The sequence below is a fragment of the Microcaecilia unicolor genome, chromosome 9, assembly GCF_901765095.1.
Source record: "Microcaecilia unicolor chromosome 9, aMicUni1.1, whole genome shotgun sequence".
NCBI lineage: Eukaryota > Metazoa > Chordata > Amphibia > Gymnophiona > Siphonopidae > Microcaecilia > Microcaecilia unicolor.
This window is the reverse complement of record NC_044039.1, coordinates 144,576,425-144,596,690: the sequence shown is the minus strand read 5'-3', so window position 1 is coordinate 144,596,690 and position 20,266 is coordinate 144,576,425. Positions and strand designations below refer to the sequence as shown.

The following is a 20,266-nucleotide window of genomic DNA, read 5'->3' as shown; positions in this document are numbered from 1 at the left end:
AGGGAGACTGTTCTTAAGGTGTGGAGGGTGACAGCTGGAATTATGCAAGAAAGTATTCCTATCCGTAATTTTTTTGAATACTTTTTTCTCCTTTTTACCCATCAAATATTGCACCAATATATAAATATTGGCTGGAATCTTTGCCACTTTTGTATTAGGTTACTTTTTTCACTCCAGCCACGCTGCATTAGCTATTATATATCCCCTCCAAATTACTTAATCTGACCATGATAACTGCAGTCCTCAGCTGGGGCCAGGCACCAAGACTTCTTCCACATTTATAGTCCCTAAATCCAGCTACTATAGTAGGTTGTGCCATGGCATAATGAATAGTATTTCCTTTGCACAGCCCTCAGAGGCTTTGAGCACTACCTCCACAACATCCCAAACCCCAACCAGTGTAGGAATTGGTAAACATGACTCAGGAGTGAAATCCACATCCTCATCATGCCTTTCATTACTAGTGAGCAGCCCTAAATTTTTAGTTTAAAATCAATGTCTCCCAAACTTTTATCTAATGTGACCTCATTTTAGCACTTAAAAATTTGTATGATCCTGGGTGATGATTATGAAAATTAAATAGCAGATGTCCACCCTCTCTTGTCTCATCCATCCTGCCACTTATCCAAAGCTTAAAGGCAGCAGCAGCAGTTAGCACGGGGTCCTGTATTTGTGCACTCAGAGATCCCAGTATTCTACATGGGTTTCCAGACTAACAGGAAGCTCACACTGGAGGAGGGAGTAGGGCCTGCGAATGCTCACTGAATCACAGGTCCCAGGCTAACTTCCTCCTCCCTCTGGACTTCCATTGTGACCTGTGCCCAGCAGTGGAACAGCCCTTTTTTTGTGATCCACATGTACTGATGATGTAACTCCATTTGAGGTCCCAACCAAGGAGGTTAGATTGAAAACAGAAGACAGTGAGAGGCTATCTAGCCCATTATATGGGTTGAAGCCAGTAGGCGTAGCTTGTTGGCAGTAGGCAGATTCATAAGTACACCCAAAACAATAGCAAATGCTATTGAAAGCAATAGTAAAAGATTATTAGAAGTCATGGACTGCCTATGATTGGGCCATCTGTAAAAAGTCAAAAGCGGTTTCAGTTGGATAGGCAGTGCCTTAAAAGGTAGAGAACAAAATATTTATTTTTACTTATTTGACAGCTTTTTAATTTATTTTAAAGCTTCCCATACGTAGATATAAAAATCAAGTGAATATCACTAAAACAGCTTCAAAAATTATTGTAGCTGGTGGAAACATTGCTAATAAAGGCTGCATTTTGTGCTCATTTTTCTACACTGTTCTATAGAATACAGTAATACATGGCCAAATTTCAGTGAGGATATCCTGTTTACTGAGGGGTTCATCTTAACTGTTGTAATTTGCCTTAGGAAGCCTAGTGTTATAAAGATTGGAAGTAAAAATTAAACACTCCTTTCATTGGGACATGTAGAATCACATCTGCAAATCATCTCTTTTGTACAAATCGATTATTCTGTTTTGAGCATGTTTCAGGTACGAGTGGTTTCATAAGTCACAATAGAAATAAATATTTTCTTTCATGCAGATGTCTCATTTGTTTAACTGAATGGGCTATAAACCCCTAATGCGGTCCATCGGTTTTCTTATATTTTGTGCTTGTGATGACTTATACTGTTCCCAAACTGGAAATACAGTGAGACACAATAATAGAATTCAGCAACATCCAAAATATATTAATTAACATTATAATTGTGTTTGCATTTGGGTAATAACTGAGAAAATGCTGTTGAAAACTGACTTGAAATAGAAATAAATATATATCACAATACTGGAAAATATTGGCACATTTAGACTGACTCTGGACTTCTACTTGAAGGTAGCTCTGCCCTCATTATTTAATATTTTCTTTTGAATAGTAGTAATAAACAATATTAAGTTCAACTTTACAATATACCACTGCATTCCACAAAACGAAAGGAGCAAGTTCCCACAAACCATCTTTCTCATTTGATCTAGGCACAGGGAAAAAAAAGTTTCAACCTAATTTATATGTAATATGGGATGTAACTGCCATAAATAAGTAAATGAATAATAGAAAATCTGAATGTTGAGCATCTGATTCTCATAACATGATGTCTGTTTTAGTGACAAGAAGAAAAAAATCTCTGCACGAATATAACACACACTAAGGTGTCTCCTCCAAATGACACAGATTTATAACAAATTACTACTGTACCTATGAAAAGTTACTCCATTATTATACTTCCTCTGTGTACATTCATTTGCTGCACAAGCTGGCATGTTTTAAAATATAAGTGAGATTAAATAAAAATGCTACCAACAATAAAGAATGACAATGTGGATGCAGCAACTCGTAGGTTTGTTTGCTTTGTTTTGAGTGTACGCAGAATGACGGCTATATGAGGAAGGGGAAACAGACTAACCTGTGTGGCTTCAACTTTTTAACGTCATGCTGTCTCCTGTTCTCATTCAAACCTCCTTGGTCCCAACCCGCGTTTGGGATCATTGTTTTAGGGAAATGCAGAACTAGAAAGTTAGGTTGAAAATGAATGTTGCTTAATAACCATTTTATCAATAGGGTCCTTCCTTTTTCATAGCAATGAATTCCTAGGTTGCATTGCAAAGGTTTTTATTTTGAAAGCGTTGTGTGTGCACATACCTTTTTTTGTAATGTGTTCTTATGATGAAGTATTTTTTTTTTGTTTGTTACAGTGTGGCTGGAACCCAGACACCTTTATCTTCTATCAGAGGAACAAAAACCTATTCAGGTCTGTATCCAAAGTGAAGTAGCTAACATGAGTGAATTGCAGGCACACAGAGTGATGCCTTTGCAAAAAATTGTAGAAAATTGGATAAGTTGTCCAGTCATCAATTCTCTCTTGAAATGTCAGGGCTAATCTTTATAGTGTATGAGAATTTTTAGAAAACAGTTTGGCTATTGTGTACAGGCAGAACAAATGGCATACAGTTTACAATTATCCTTGTGCATTAAGGAAGAAGAAGAATCCTTTTTAGTTAATGTTTACTTCCCCCTCCCCTCAGAAATGTCTTCAGAGCCAGGAGATGATGAGGATCCTACAGAGGGGGACTTTGAGGGTCACCAAGCTGCAGTAAATGCCATTCAGATATTTGGGAGTCTGCTTTATACCTGCTCAGCAGACAAAACTGTCCGTGTCTACAATTTGGTAGTAAGTAAATTATCTGACTTCTGTTGAAACATCTTCACTCTGGGAGTAGTGAACTTAAGTCAGTAAATGCTAAGTAAACTGTTATAGATTGAGCTTTTCAGCATAGTTAAGGATGAGATGCAGCAAGAATCTGAAATAGAGCTTTATGTAATACATAAGGATTTTCATCAGTTTACAGCATAAGACAGGGAGTGACCAGACCTGGCTTCTGGTTCACAAATTTATTGTGTGGTACGTCACAACAAGTTGCTATTGAAGATATTTCTTAAAGTGAGAGAGACATATTTAGGAGCAGATGCAGAAGATGGTTTTAGAAATACAGCACTATATGTTTACAGCTGTGGGCTGCAGCCAGTGCCATTGAAAACTGTAGGAGCTGATGCAAGAAAAACTGCGCATGTTTGCTTATACAGCCTTATACTCTGTTTTAGAACAGAAAATGTGTGGGCACCTTCGAAGGACACACATCAAAAGTGAACTGCCTACTGGTGACTCAGAATCATGGGAAGAATGTCGTGCTTTACACTGGTTCTAGTGACCACACCATTGGCTGCTACAACATCGAGGTACTGTACTGTAGACTGAGCACAAAGACCAACAGTTACTTAGCTGCCACGTATGCTAGAATGGTAGACCTTAACTCAGTCCTCAGAACACACCAGCCGGCTGAGTGGTCAGAATATCTATTGAGGCGTATTTTCAGAGCACTTCGACTTACAAAGTTACATAGTAATCTTTGGGACTTTGTAAGTGCTTTGAAAATGAGCCCCATAATGAACAGACAGCAGAAAGAGAGGGTTCAAAAGTACGCACAATATAATAGCAAAACAAAAGGGCCTCCAGAACTGGAACAGTAGTACATAATGAGCAGACATAAGAGCAATCTAGTGGAGCGGAGGAGTAGCCCAATGATTAGTGCAGTGACCTGGGGAACTGAGTTCAATTCCTATTGCAGCTCCTTGTGACTCTGGACAAATAACTTAACCCTCCACTGTCCCAGGTGCAAAATAAGTACCTGTATATTAAAAGTAAGCCGCTTTGATTGTTACCACAGAAAGGCAGTATATCAAATCCTATTTTCTTTCCCTTTCCCATTTGTTGCCTCAGTTGTTTGTTTATATTTATTTTAAAATTTACTGGATCGCCATTCTAGACCACAACCAAATCTAGATGATTTCCAATTAAAACAAGAGTATGAAAAATAGAAAGAAACTCCAGTTATTTACAAGAAAGAACATTCATTCCAAAGATCATTCATCCAACTTTGTCAGTAACAGTGTACAAATGTATGTTAATACTGATTATCTCCTGCCATCCAGTGTCACCATAACCCTCAAAAGCTTCTCAATGTAAATTTATTTATTTATTTATTTATTTATTGCATTTGTATCCCACATTTTCCTACCTTTTTGCAGGCTCAATGTGGCTTACAATGTAACGGTGGTTAATAGATTAGGAATTAGACAGTTAGTGTTACATAGAGACCGTGAGTAACATAATAGAAAATTAAGCGAGCAGATATATGACAAGGCAGTTCTGATTGTAGGTAGGGTGGAGATGCGTTACATTTACGCTTGTTGATCCTTGTCGTATGCCTTATTGAAGAGGTGGGTCTTTAGAGATTTACGAAAGTTAGTTAATTCATAGATAGTTTTTAAGTTGTGTGGTAGTGCATTCCATAACTGTGTACTCAGGTAGGAAAAATTTGACGCGTGCATTAGTTTGTATTTTAGGTCTTCAATTTAGACTTAAATTGCGAGTAAGATAATTCTTTGTCTAATTTCAGAAAGGTAATTTTTTCCATAAACTAGGAGCCAGAAAAAAGCACAGACGTGGATTCCCACCGTGCCCGTAATGGGCCAGTTAGAACTTGTTATTAAGAGATTGTAAGAGACATGGAGGTGCATAAGGCACTGTTAAAGCAGAAAGATAATCTGGAGTAACATCTTGTACAGCCTTAAAAGTCAAACTAAGAATTTTAAAATGATTCTAAGACTTTATTGGTTGCCAATGTAATTTCAAAAACAGAAGGGTAACATGATCCCTCTGTTTTTCTTTGTATAAAAAGCGCACTGCTGTATTCTGCAAGGATTGTAGACGCTTAAGATCACTCTTCAAAATCTCTGCTTAGACCACATTAATCTATTCAAAATGTAAGATGTGCATGATAAAGTTTGTGTAACACCTCTTAATCCACAAAATTACTTACAGAAAATAATTGTTGCAGGATAAAAATAAAAGTAAATATATTGTGAAAAAGTAAGATGAGAATCAAGAATTATTTCTAAATAATGGAAAGAGGTAACTGGAGTAAGTTGTTTGCCAAAAAGCGTAGGATTCAAAATTGGCAGAGAACTATGATCAGTCACTTAGAAGACAACTAATGATTGTCCTTTAACCAGATAGCAACTTTGTCTAAATAGCACTGTAAAGGCCGAAGATCACTATTAGGATCTGTACAATAAACTAGTAAGATGTCATCAGCATACATATAGGAAAAGATACCATTTGTATGCAAATCTAGGTCATGCCTGTTCATTGTGGATATCCTGAAATCCAGACTGACTGGATGTGCCCCAAGGACCAAGTTGCAACCATTCTGGTAGAAGGTTGTCACAGAACAAGTGATTTAAAATGTTGGAAATTATAATGCCTGTGCTAAGTAGAAAATGTCATGAGACAATCAGTAGAATATGAAACTGATGTTACATCTCTAGCTGTTAAAGCAGAGCAGATATTTTTCTTTGATATTACAAGTTTTTAGATTCACACATTTTTTTGCTTTTGAGAAAAAAATAAACCAAAGCCTTTCACAATTCGCTGTGAACACAGACTGCTTGACAAAATCATCTGTATTTTGGATATCTGCCTTCCATTTTCCTGACATTTAACAATTTTACTCACTGTGGACTCCTTTGAACACTGTTTGTGCAATGGCTATTATTTTATCCATGCCAAGGTTGTTGGTTAGAACAATGACTTGAGGTAAAGCCAGTAAAAAAAAAAAACAAACAAACAAAAAAAAAACCGCCAAGCCAACTTCATCATCAACTTTAAACAGTGACAACCCTCTTGCACCACTGGTTGACAGGGATTAGTCTATTACAACATATGACAACAGTAAATATCTGCTGTCTTTGCAGGTTGTGGTTCCTTTGGCTCATGTTATGAAAAGTCTGAAAATGAAGATGTGTATAAGCTTTTGAAACCGCATAAACTCCTTTGAAGAGAACTATGCAGTCTCAGCAGCTCATAGACATTGTCTGGTTCTTGAAGGGTCTTAATACATCTCCTGGATCTCTCCTACATAAATTCATGCCAAAAGCTGCAGCTGTAGGAATTGCTACCATCAGCTATTAAATCTGTTTCAGCATTTTGTCAGTACGGAATAAGATACAGCATGGGAAATTATTTACTATGTAGAACTTCTGCTAGGAACAGATTGGGTTGATTTTTGTTTCTTGTACACTTTTTTTGGCAGCTTTTAAACCAGTGTCCTGGTGATTAGCTATTGGTGTCTTCCCTTTTATATGCCTGGCATGGTTCATGCTCTTGTCCTTCTTTCACCAGACCCGAGAGTGTATGGAGCAGCTTAAACTCGCAGACAGGGTGTTGTGCTTGCATAGTCGATGGCGAATCCTCTACGCTGGGCTCGGCAATGGCAGCGTGGTCACATTCAGTATTAAGGTCAGTGTGCCACAGTTATTTACTAATCCCTCCTCCTAGTTACTACTCACAGTAAATCAAGGGGTTAGTGCAAGCCTGTATCTACTCCTCTATCCCCCTTATGCCATGCCACAGGTAGGCAGCTGAATTTTCAAGGCACTAGCAATAAGATATATGTTGAAAATTCACTGGAAGCAGTTTCAGCACTAGAAAGAGAACATGATCTAAAATAAGTGACCAAGATGCTGCAGTATCACATCAGAGTCCCACCATTGGGGAGCCAGAGAATGAAAGCCTGGGTGTAGCCTGATAACCCAGTGGTAGGGCTGTGTTAATGCAGCAAATAAGGTCTGGTCCCACAGTTTCAAGAAATCCCAAGTATTGAACATCTGTGATACTAATGGAGGGATTCCAGGTTCACAAATATTTTATTATGAATAGGGCTACCAAAGACTTTTGCTGTAGAGGCATTTCTCTAGCTGGGATAGCAGGGAATTTGTTTTTAGTGAAAATCCTTCAAATATATGTTCCTTAGCGGCCCAGAGAAGACTGATGGGTTGTCCACGACTGCAAGTAGGTGGAGACTGAGAACTCTGATTGTTAAGTGAACCAATACGGACCCTGCACAACCTCTCCTAGAATCAGTATACTCAGTCTCCAGCAGGTGGTGGATGTGGTGAGCCTTTCAGTCTCAGTCAGGATTCTTTTAGTTCTTCTTTGTTTCCCCTCTGTTTAAAAAAAAAATATATATATATATAAGTTTTTTAACAGGTTTTTTTATTCTTTTATCTTATCTCTTCTGCATCTGTGCTCCATCAGTTCTTCTTTCTTACTGGTAGGGGCTGAGGCCCATGGGAGTTCTCTTTTGCCCCAGGAGTGCTATACTCGGGTGGCAAAGTCCCCCCCCCTTCCCACAAATCTACCAGCAGGGCCTTGTAGGCCTTAGATTTATTAATGTGCCTCAGCCCCCTTCGTGGGAAAGGAGCTCTGATGCTGCAGAGGACAGCCACATAGTACTAAAAAAAGGGGGGGATTGGAAGGAAGCAATTTTAATTGAAGTGTGCTTCCCTCTTTGGCGCTGACACTTGGTCTTCTGTGTCATGCTTCTGGGCTTTCTTCCTGTGGAGGTTGGGGGAGTTTTGCATGTGGGCTCGCTGTTGCGTTTGATGGTCTTTGCACCATGAGCTCTGACAAGCTTCACAAATTTGCTGCTTGTCAGCGTTGGGGCCTTACTGCTGCTGGAGTCTACAAGTATTGTGCGACTCAGAGTGGTGGGCCTCAACATCGGGGGAAACCGAGCTCTCAAGGATTTCGGGAGAGAGCTCGTTGGTTAATACGGCTGTGGAGGTGATGGCTCAGAGGTTGACTGTTCCCGTTTTGGTGGGAAATGCCACCATCTTGGACTCTCAGGTCCTGCATTTGGAGCAACCTCCACGGCTCACCCCATAGACTTTGGTGGTTTCCTCAGGTGCTAGGGAAGTGCAGGGTGGATTCTCTGGCGGGGGGGGGGGGGGGGGGGGGGAGGGGAGAATTTTCTCTAGAGTTTGTCCTTGCAATGTACAAGGTCATTTCGTTAAAGCAGACCAAGCCCCAGACTGATATGAAGCTGGTTCCTTCTCAGGGAATCTCTTCTAATGTCCAAGGGTGGCCTGGGATGAGGAGGAGGATGAAAACTCGCTTGGAGTTTTGCTCTGGGTCCTTTTGGAGGAAGGGGACTTAGATGTTCCTTTGGAAGACAGGGAGTGTGAGGTTCCCGGAGAGGGCTTCCCTTCTTGAGAAGAATTGCTTGTGGGGAAGGATCCCTCTATAGTCAGTGTTTCATAAAGAGAATCTGCAAGAACTTATTTCCTTAGTTTTTTTCTACACTGAACTTTGATGAGGAGTCTGTTTTAGGAGGTGAGAAAGGTGGACCCTCTGGTGAAAGGGATTAGGAAGATCACTAGGTCATTTCCCATGCATCAGAACATTAGAGACATAGTTCAAGCTCAGTGGGATGTCCCTGATGCTCCGTTTTGGCTGGCTAGATCCATGATTAGGCTTTACCCTGTTGTTCCTGACCAGGATAGGGAACTGTTAAAGCCTCCTGTGGTGGAAGCGGTGGTTTCTATAGTTTACAAAAAGACCACGCTACCAGTAGATGGGGGTATGGTTCTGAAAGATCCTCAGAACCGCATGATTTATTTATTTATTACATGTGTATCCCACATTTGTCCACCAAATAGTAGGTTCAATGTGGCTTACATATTGCTAAAAAGCACTTACAGCAAGATTAGATTGAAACCCTTCTGAAGTAGTTTTGATGTCTCTGCTCTGGCAGTGCAGTCTACCATCTGTGGCGCCTTGGTGACCAGGGCATGTTTCAGGTGGGCTGAAAAGGTCTTGGATAGATCAGCTGGTGATTTTTCTCTAGTGGACTGGGAGGTCACTATGATTGAGGTGGGCTCAGCCTTCCTGGCGAACGCGCTCTATGATTTGCTCAGGGCTTCGGCTAAGTCTGTGGCTTTAGAAGTGGCAGCTAAGAGGTATATTTGGCTTTACGAATGCAGTCTCCAAGTCCAAGTTGAGAAAATTTCCCTTTTAAGGGTTCCTTGTTGTTTGGTGAGGAACTGAACAAGTTGGTCAAGAGTCTGATTGAATCAAAAGTGCCGTGTCTCCCTGAAGATTGTCCTAGGACTGTATGATGCGGTTTCTCAGCTGCTAGGGGTCGTGCGTGTACTTTACAGTGTTTTCAGAGTGGAAGAGTAGGTGCTTCGCAGAGGTATCAATTTTTTTCAGCACTCTGTCCTTTTATGGAGCCAGATGTGGAGGCAGGGACATTGGTTCTGGATCTCAGTTGCAGGGCTGTAGCTCACAATGAAGGTGTCAGGCTCATCCTCTGATAGGTATAGGACAGTTGTTCCCAAACCTGGTCCTGGAGGCACCCCAGCCATTCAGTTTTAAGGATGCACACAATAATATTCATGAGCGAGATTTGCATGCACTGCCTCCATTGCATGCAAATCTCTCTCATGAATATCCTGAAAACCTGACTGGCTGGGGTACCTCTATGCGCAGGTTTGGGAACCACTGGTATAGGAGCTTGGTTGAGAGAGTTCAATTGGAGGTGGGCCCAGATCACCACATACCAGTGGGTTCGCGAGGTAATCTGCGATGGTTACACCTAGGAGTTCACTTCTCCTCTGCCAGATGCTTTTCTAGAGTCTCCTTGTCAGTCCCATGTGAAGGCGATGACAGGTATACCCTCAGAAGGCTTACTCAGCTGCACACTGTGTGCCCGGTCCCTTCAACCAAATTAGGGACCAGTTATTATTCCATTTATTTTGTAGTACCAAAAAAGCAGGGTACCTTCCTGCCTATATTGGATCTCAAGAGAGTGAATTGGGCAATCAGGGTTCCCAGTTTCTGCATGAAAACTCTTTGGTTCGACATTGTGGTGGTTCATTCAAGGAAGTTCCTAACTGCCTTGGATTTGATGGAAGCATATCCTCACATACCAATTTCCCATCAGAGGTTCCTTTTCTTTGCAATTTTAGGTCAGCATAATCGGCCTGGTGACGGCACCTCGTATGTTTTCCAAGGTCAAGGTGATAGTGGTGGCAGCCCTGCTCAAGGAAGGGATTCTGGTTCATCCATATCTGGACAATTGGCTATTTCTAGCAAAGTCATATCAGGAGAGCAGTCAGGTGATGGCATGGGTGGTTCAGTTTCTTGAGTCCATCGGTTGGGTAATCAATCCTCTCAAGAATCACTAGGTACCAATGCAGACATTAGAATACTTCAGAATCTGTTTCAACACTCTCCAGGGCCAGATGTCTTTTCCTGCAATAAGGATTCAGAAATTACAGGACCAGATCCTGGGTCTTCTGTGCATCAAGTCTCCAAGAGCCAGGGACTATCTTCAGGTCCTGGGATCAACGTAGCCTTGCTGGAGGTTGTTCCATGGGCCAGAGCTCATATGAGGCCTTTACAGAGATTTCTTCTCGCCAGTGGTTTTCCCCAGTCCTTGGAGATGAGGTTGCCCCTTCAAGAAGTGGCACGACAGAGCCGAGGTGGTGGCTTCATTCCCCCAATTGTCCAAGGGTGTTCAGCTAGACCCACTGCAGTGGATGGTGGTGACTACAGCACCAATCTCCATGGCTGGGAAGCTCATTGGTCTGGGACATCTGGCTCAAGGTCCTGGTCCCGAGAGGAGGCATGTTGCTCCAGCAATCTGTTGGCTCTACAGCAGTTTTCAGGATCTTCTGGTGGGCAAGTCCATGAGGGTTTTGTTTGATAAAGCAACAGCAGTGGCTTGCATCAATCGCCAGAATAGAACGAAGAGTCATCTGTTGGTAGAGGAGGCGGTGCTTCTGATGCGATGGGTGGAAAATCATCTCTGAGGCCTGTTGGCCGCTCACATTGCAGGAAAGCAGAATGTGCAGGCAGATTTTCTCAGTCATATCTTGGAACCAGTATCGTGGTCCCTCAGTTGCACAGCAACACCTATAACAGCATCGTTCATGGATGGGGACGTCCCAATGATAGATTTCATAGTGATGCACAAGAATTCTAAAACCGCTCAATTCTTCAGTCACAGGAAAGATCAGAGATTGGAGGGCCTTGATGCTCTCATTCAGCCCTGGTCGACGGATCTGCTGTACATCTTCCCCCCTTGATCTCTGTTAGGTTGAATCATTCAGAGAATCGAAAACCACAGGGGACTGGTGATCTTGGTGGCACCTGATTGGCCACGGAGGCCTTGGTATACAGATCTGGTGTGGTTCGTGGTTGAACTGTTGCTGAGGCTCCCAGTTTCATAGGATCTTCTGACACTGGGTCTGGTAGCCATGCCAGATCCAGCTCACTTTGTCTTATGTGATTCTTCAGAGGGCTAGGCTGAGGAAGAGAGGGTATTTATCTAAGGTGATTGCCACAGTATTCTGATCTCGGGTTAGATCTACCTCTCTCACCTATGTACAGACATGGAGAATCTTTGAGGGCTGGTGTGCAGATCATGGAGCTGTTGCTTTACATGCCTCGGTAGCTCATATTTCCTTCAGGGCAGTTTCGATAAAGGTTTGGCCCTAGCTTCTCTTAAAGTTGGGGTTGCGGCCCTGGCATATTTTAAGGGCTGTGTTAAAGGCAAGCCTTTAGCCAGCCCACCCGGCTGTCGTTCGATTTTTGCAGGGAGTTAGCCTTCTTTGTCTCCCGAGTCGTGTGCCCTTTCCTTCTTGGGATCTTAATCTGGTTCTCTCAGCCTTGGTACAACTGTCTTTTGAACTGCTGTCATTGTGTTGTCTTAAGGACCTTACTCTGAAGTCAGTTTTCTTGGTCACTATTTTAAGGACCTTACTCTGAAGTCAGTTTTCTTGGTCACTATTTCCTTGGCACGACGTGTGTCTGAGCTGCATGCCCTGTCCTATAGAGAACCCTTTCTGGAATTTTTCAAGGAAAAGTTAATTTTGCATCCAGTTCCATCCTTCCTTCCCAGGGTGCTGAGGTCCTATCATCTGATACAGTCAGTGGCTTTGCCTACCTTAGGTTGCTCAAAGGGATCGGAGGAACAGTGCCGCTTACACGAGAGTCAGGAGAGTGTTGAAGAAGTATCTTTGTAGGATGGACGAGTTTTGGCACTCTGACCATCTTTTTGCTCTCCTGAGAGGTGGCCGTAAAGGCCTGGTGACGTCTAAGGATACTGTTGCAAAATGGGTAAAGGAGACAATTGGGTCCACCTGTCTGCTTAGTGGCAGGTCTGTCTCGGAGGGACTTGGTGCATTCTACCAGAGGTCAGTGCCTTCTTGTGCTTAACACTTCCTAGTGCCTCCTCTGGACATTCGTAGAGCGGCGCTCTGGTCTTTCTTGCATTCCTTTTGCAGCACTACAGAGTGGATGAGCTGGCTCATCAGAATGCTGTTTTTGGAGAGTGTTTTCTTAATGTGGGGCTCAGTGGATACCTCCCTTGAAATCACCATTTTGTTACTTCCCATCAGTCTTCTCTGGGCCAGTCTAAAGAAACTAAAGGAAATCAAATTATCACGTAAGATCTAATTTCTCCTTATTACCCTAGTGGTCACCCGTGCTCCTATTGAACCTGTTGGTGAAGTCTCAGCTTTCCACATTCACTTCCTGAGTATCCCAGCACCCGAATGCCACCCATTAGAAAGCTTTAAAACCTGTAGGAAACATTCTGACCTAGTTAGTTGCCTTTATAAAGAGTTATATGTAACAACAATGCCTTCTCCCAATGAATATTTGTGCTGCTGCATGATTTGGTCTATTTTTACATTTATTTGTGGGCCTCCAAAAAGAAGTAGCAAAAACTTGGTGAACCTCTGTTGAAGAGGTCATGTTGTAGAAAGGATGCTCAAGTTCTCCTGTGCTTTGGCCTTTCAAGGCCAATTCAGTGACTTATTTAGAAATGTAAAAATGCTTGTTTTTCAGAACAATAAACAACTAGATGTATTTGAGTGCCATGGCCCTCGAGCCATCAGCTGCCTAGCGACTGCACAAGAGGGGTCCCGCCGGTTATTGGTGGTTGGTTCCTACGACTGCACCATCAGTGTTCGAGATGCTCGAAATGGGCTGTTGCTCCGAACCCTGGAGGGCCACAGCAAAACTGTCCTGTGCATGAAGGCAAGTCCTCCCATCATAAATTATGCCACTGACTTTGGCTTATTCATTCAGAATGCTGCTGCTTGACTCTGTATTTCTGGCAGGGCTGGGCCTTCCTTAGATTTTGTGTAGTTTATATGTCACACTTTCTCGGACTGATAATATAAACTGTTTGCCTTTTTGAGAAAGAAGATTAATTTGCTGCCTATATAGAATAAGAATGAGTGATGAGTACCTACTAAAGTGCTGCTCTGATCTCTTGGGTCTGATCCATTGAACTGTGACTGTAGAGCCTATAACGCTTGGGCAGGCACTTCCCAAGCCACCTGCACCAGCTCAGGGCTTCTTGGCCCTTACAGTGGTGGAAATAAGTATTGATCCTTGCTGATTTTGTAAGTTTGCCCACTGACAAAGACATGAGCAGCCCATAATTGAAGGGTAGGTTATTGGTAACAGTGAGAGATAGCACATCACAAATTAAATCCGGAAAATCACATTGTGGAAAGTATATGAATTATTTGCATTCTGCAGAGGGAAATAAGTATTTGATCCCCCACCAACCAGTAAGAGATCTGGCCCCTACAGACCAGGTAGATGCTCCAAATCAACTCGTTACCTGCATGACAGACAGCTGTCGGCAATGGTCACCTGTATGAAAGACACCTGTCCACAGACTCAGTGAATCAGTCAGACTCTAACCTCTACAAAATGGCCAAGAGCAAGGAGCTGTCTAAGGATGTCAGGGACAAGATCATACACCTGCACAAGGCTGGAATGGGCTACAAAACCATCAGTAAGACGCTGGGCGAGAAGGAGACAACTGTTGGTGCCATAGTAAGAAAATGGAAGAAGTACAAAATGACTGTCAATCGACAAAGATCTGGGGCTCCACGCAAAATCTCACCTCGTGGGGTATCCTTGATCATGAGGAAGGTTAGAAATCAGCCTACAACTACAAGGGGGGAACTTGTCAATGATCTCAAGGCAGCTGGGACCACTGTCACCACGAAAACCATTGGTAACACATTACGACATAACGGATTGCAATCCTGCAGTGCCCGCAAGGTCCCCCTGCTCCGGAAGGCACATGTGACGGCCCGTCTGAAGTTTGCCAGTGAACACCTGGATGATGCCGAGAGTGATTGGGAGAAGGTGCTGTGGTCAGATGAGACAAAAATTGAGCTCTTTGGCATGAACTCAACTCGCCGTGTTTGGAGGAAGAGAAATGCTGCCTATGACCCAAAGAACACCGTCCCCACTGTCAAGCATGGAGGTGGAAATGTTATGTTTTGGGGGTGTTTCTCTGCTAAGGGCACAGGACTACTTCACCGCATCATGGGAGAATGGATGGGGCCATGTACCGTACAATTCTGAGTGACAACCTCCTTCCCCTCCGCCAGGGCCTTAAAAATGGGTCGTGGCTGGGTCTTCCAGCACGACAATGACCCAAAACATACAGCCAAGGCAACAAAGGAGTGGCTCAGGAAGAAGCACATTAGGGTCATGGAGTGGCCTAGCCAGTCACCAGACCTTAATCCCATTGAAAACTTATGGAGGGAGCTGAAAGCTGCGAGTTGCCAAGCGACAGCCCAGAACTCTTAATGATTTAGAGATGATCTGCAAAGAGGAGTGGACCAAAATTCCTCCTGACATGTGTGCAAAACCTCATCATCAACTACAGAAGACGTCTGACCGCTGTGCTTGCCAACAAGGGGTGTGCCACCAAGTATTAGGTCTTGTTTGCCAGAGGGATTAAATACTTATTTCCCCTCTGCAGAATGCAAATAATTCATATACTTTCCACAATGTGATTTTCCGGATTTAATTTGTGATGTGCTATCTCTCACTGTTACCAATAACCTACCCTTCAATTATGGGCTGCTCATGTCTTTGTCAGTGGGCAAACTTACAAAATCAGCAAGGGATCAAATACTTATTTCCACCACTGTATATCCAGGGCATACACTGTGTCAGATTTTCTATTTCTAAGATGTAGGAAGCCTTTCTTAACTACTTTTCTGCTACAGTTGTATCTTTTGAATAAAACTGGTAATACAAGGTTTATTGTTTTAAAGGTTGTGAATGATCTGGTATTCAGTGGATCCAGTGATCAATCTGTCCATGCTCACAATATACAACGTAAGTTCTCTGAGCATTTGAAGAAAATATTTAGATTTGTAAATATCTGCATTTTGGGCCTTCTGATGGTGTGAGCGCTCCTTGAAGTACCTCCCTTAGCCTCTGCTGAGCCATGTGATGGACAGTGTTTTAACTGGGCACCCACATTGACATGAGCAGTAAGGCTTTAACTGAAAAGTCTGTGTCTCAGCTTCTGTAGGGCATGGAGCTAGCTCTGGGAATAAGACTGGGGTCCATGGTACCTTCTTGGTTAAACAATGGTACAGTCTGAGATTAGATTGCCTGTCTGCAGTTGGGGGGGGGGTTTTAAGTCAGGGCAGTATTTTATCTTGAAGTAGAATAAGGTGTGTAGTTGTTTGGATGATAAGAATTGGGTTTAAATATAAAATCTCTCTATTTGCTGCAGTACTGGTCTCCACATGTGCTCCCTTGTGTGACACCCCTACCTGATATTGGGCAAACCCCTGCTCTAAAAAAAACCTCTATCAAGCTCAGGGGAAGATATGGTTCAGGTTCACAAATCCTGAATGGTGTAGAATGGTAAAAGTAAATCGATTGTTTGTTCTTTCAAAAAGTACAAAGACCAGGGGACACTCAAAGAAGTTATATGGAAATACATTTCAAACAAATAGGAAATGCTTTTGCACTCAATGGATAGTTAAGCTCTGGAACTCATTGCCAGAGGATGTGGTAACAGCAGTTAGGGTATCTGGGTTTAAAAAAGATTTGGACAAGTTTCTGAAGGAAAAGTCCATAGTCTGTATTGAGATAGACATGGGGGGGGGGGGGGGGGGGGGTGGAAGCCATTGCTCACCCTGGGATTGGTAGATAGAATGTGCTACTGTTTGGGTTTCTGCCAGTTACTTGTGATCTGGATTGGCCATTATTGGAAGCAGGATCAGGGCCGTGCCAACACAGTAAGTGGGTTAAGCACCCGCAGGAGGGCGCCGACCTCTGGAGGGCGCTGCCACGGTGGTTACCCTCGCCGCTTACCTCAGCTCCGCGCTGCCCTGGAGGCTTTAAATCTTTTACCTCTGACGTCGCAGCGTCAGTGAAAGCGCTGCCGACGTCTCCAGCCTTCCCTTCGTGCTTGTTCGTTTTTTAGTGTCCCGCCTTCTTCTGATGTCATTTCCTTGCGAGGGTGGGACACTGAGGGAACGAACGAGCGCGAAGGGAAGGCTAGAGACGTCGGCAGCGCAGCTGCTGCCACGATGGAGGTAAATTTAAATTAAATACAAGAAACCAGACTCAGAGGGCGGGCAGATGGACATGGGAGGAGAATCGCTGGATATGGATGGTGGAGGGAAGAACAGAGAGGGACAAGGATGGACATGGATGGGAGGGCAGGGCAGGGCCCAGGAGAGAGAGAAATTGCTGGAAATGGAGGGGGAGGGGAGAGAGGAGAATTGTTGGCATGGATGGAGGGGAGGAAAGGGAAGACAGAGGAAGGAGATGCACATGGATGGAGGGGAAGGGAGAGAGAAGAAATGCTGGGCATGGATGGAGGGGGAGGGAAGAGAGAGAAAGGAGATGAGATGAGGGAAAAGGAAGAGAGGAGAAAACTGCACATGGATGGAGAAAATAGGCAGAAGCTGGATCCACTGGACAGTCAAGTCTACGGAGGACCCAGCTTTACTTATGGATATAGAGCAAGAAATGAGAAGAAAAGAGGAAAGTAAAGAAATAAATGGAAAGGAAGCCAGGAAACGGAGTTAAGAGGACAGATAGCAGCAGAAATCAGATACTGGGCCAGCATGATCAGAAAAAGAAAGTCACCAGACAACAAAGGTAGAAAAAAATAATTTTAATGTGTGGAATATGCCCACTTTGAGAATTTACATCTGCTATCTTATTTTGCAATATATAGCAATTTGTTTCTAAGAATATTGCTGACAATTCCTGTCAGTGTGGCAAGTGGTGAGCTAAGTGGTTGTAAACTCTCTATTTGGTCAGCAATCCAACAAAGATGCTCTCCATCTTTCAGCTCCTATTTCCTTTGCATCTTGTGCCACACGGGGGGGGGGGGGGGGGGGGGGGGGGAGGGGATGTCTGCAGGGGGGCATCAGAGACCCTAGGCACAGCCCTGAGCAGGATACTGGGCTAGATAGGCCATTGGTCTGACCCAGTATGGCTATTCTTATATGCAGAAGATTAGGTGCTCATGTGTCACTCGGGGTTTGGACTGCTACAAAGCTGTGGAAAATATTTGTTTCAAGACCTTCTCTCTAATTGTGTTCTATGTGGTGCCTTGGATTTTGCTGTATCTTAATGAATTATCTATTGCCTTTTTGAGAAGACAACCCAAGGCAGTATGCATGTTCTGAAAGATTTTTTTTTTTTTTGTCATTAGTTCACAAAACGAGAAAATATTTAGAATAAAAGAATGAATAGGCTTTCCCAAGAGTTATAAAATTAATGAATAGCTTTCATTATGACCTGCTGATATTTGAGAGTTAGACAAACTGACATTAGTCCTTTGGTTTTGTATAGTCTGCATGACTATTTTTGGTGTATGCTCAGAGTTTGTGTATGTTGTGTAACCTCTCCCTGTGTTTCAATTTGTCTTGGTACAGACTGGAGAGCTGGTGCGGATCTATAAAGGTCACAGCCATGCTGTCACGGTAGTTAATATCTTGGGAAAAGTCATGGTGACAGCCTGCTTGGATAAGTTTGTCCGCATCTACGAATTACAGGTAAGGAGCATGATATAGAAAAAAAAACCCAAAACAAAACCAAGACTCTTAAACAATTCACAGAGGTTATGAAAAAGAAGTGTGAGTTACCATTAAAGAGCCATTTTTTCTCAGTATCTTTCTACAGAAACTTACCACAGTTTATTTTTCATAGGTAGTGTTAGGCTAACATCAATCACATCATTAAAGAAGCAACAGTCCACCTTGCTGGTATCCTCTGCTTTATAAAGGAAAATGAGTGTTCCTTTAGCAGAGGGCTGCCAGTTTGAAGCCTCCGTGATTAAAGAAGTCCGCTCTGCCTGGAGCCACAAGTGGGAGAGGATGTCGGCAGGGCTGGGGTGTTAGTGCAGCTGATGGTGCCACAGTGCTAGTCTGGATTTGGATTGGATTTGAGATTGATAACTCGCTTTCCAAATGTGAACTCAAGGTGAGTTGCATGCAGGTACAGTACATATTCACCTGCCCAAAAAGAGTTAGGGAACAGTTTTATAAAGCTGCTTCTGTATGTAAATCCCATTTTACATGCACAAAAAGGCCTTTAGAAATTTTGCAACTTCAGAAAAAAACTCCAAACAGCTCAAAACACTGCAGCCGGTTTCATATACAAAATCTGTTGTTTTGAAAGTGCCTCCCCTTTATTAATCAAATTACACTGGCTTCCCATCAAAGCGAGAATCACCTTCAAATTATGTACCTTTATCTTTCAAATCCTAAATGGCACAGCTCGAAACTATATGGTGCCATTAATAAACTTACCTCAAAGAAACGCTACATAAGAGGCAAGAAATTATCTCTGACTACACCTCCCAAATTGCAAAAAAGGTGATCTACAAAACAGTCCACTCTGCAGATTTCACTTACCTAGGAACCAAATGGTGGAACTCCGTACCACCCAAAATAAGAAATATACAGGCATGTACTAGATTCTGCAAAATGCTCAAATCGTTCCTATTCAAACAAACCCTCACAAAAAAACAACCATATCTCAATCAACTAATTATTACCTGACTTGGTTATTACTCTGTTTACCATTAACCTTCTCTTTGCTTCATGTACAATTTTTCATTCATAATAGATTTTCTAAATGTTAAACATCCATAGCTATCCCAGAATGTTTGATACTGTATTGTAAAATTGGATTCTTACAACAAATTACTTTCTTATGCATTATTCTTTATGTATCCTATACTGTTTATTCTAAGCCACATTGAACTCAAACTTGTTTGGGATAATGTGGGAAATAAATAAGCATATAACGTTTACGCATGAAAAGTGTTGTACCTACGTGCAATTTGCACATAGACGTGTCTTGACTGTAGTTTGGGCAGAAACAGAGACGTTGATATGAGGTGTCCTGTTGTAAAGATTGGAGTGGACAGGCTGAGGTGGTACTGGAGGCAGAAAAAGAAAGACATTAAGGGTCAGAGCCAGAAACATGGAAGGAGGAGGTTGTGCTAGAAGGGTTAGAGAAGCAGAAATGATAGAGACTGGGGTCTGAGAGAGTAAAATGGCTGGAAGGAGGGACTGGTAGAGCTTAGTTTGGGAGAATGTGACAGGAAGAAAGGTGAGGGCTAAAAAGGTAGCAAAACTCTGATTGCTCCTTGGGGAATTCTGGGCAGTCTGCAGAATGCGCAGAATTCTGCAATTATTGTGCAGAATTCTGCTCAGTGTCTGCATCGTGTCTCTCCTCCCTCCCCCGCAGAGATTACGCAACAGGAGAAGGAATTAAACCACTTCCTATCAGGTCACCTCCTCCGCCGCTGGTTTAGACCAGACTGTTTATATGGTGTGGGGGGGGGGGGGGGGGGGGGGGGTCCTGTGGTTCACATAAGCAGTCAAAACTAAGCCAGCAGGGAAGGAGGAAGTGACCCAGTATGCAGTGGTTACTTCCTCTTTCTGCCACATGATCTCTGTAGGGAGGAGGAGAGCCATCTCCGGAAGTACAGTGAAGGGGGGGAGGGGAGAGAAATGAGTGTTCCATTGAGG

The 20,266-nt window shown here is 42.9% G+C and overlaps 1 protein-coding gene across 1 annotated transcript in view; it reads left to right on the top strand.

The window, feature by feature from the left end:
* Positions 1–20,266, top strand: part of ZNF106 (zinc finger protein 106) — a 91,830-nt gene that overhangs the window by 53,998 nt on the left and 17,566 nt on the right. The window contains exons 12-19 of the mRNA XM_030215243.1: positions 2,716–2,771; positions 3,046–3,191; positions 3,623–3,757; positions 6,762–6,878; positions 13,278–13,469; positions 15,524–15,587; positions 16,773–16,774; positions 18,161–18,280. Coding sequence (XP_030071103.1) covers positions 2,716–2,771; positions 3,046–3,191; positions 3,623–3,757; positions 6,762–6,878; positions 13,278–13,469; positions 15,524–15,587; positions 16,773–16,774; positions 18,161–18,280 — 832 coding nt within the window. The remainder of the gene's footprint in view (positions 1–2,715; positions 2,772–3,045; positions 3,192–3,622; positions 3,758–6,761; positions 6,879–13,277; positions 13,470–15,523; positions 15,588–16,772; positions 16,775–18,160; positions 18,281–20,266) is intronic.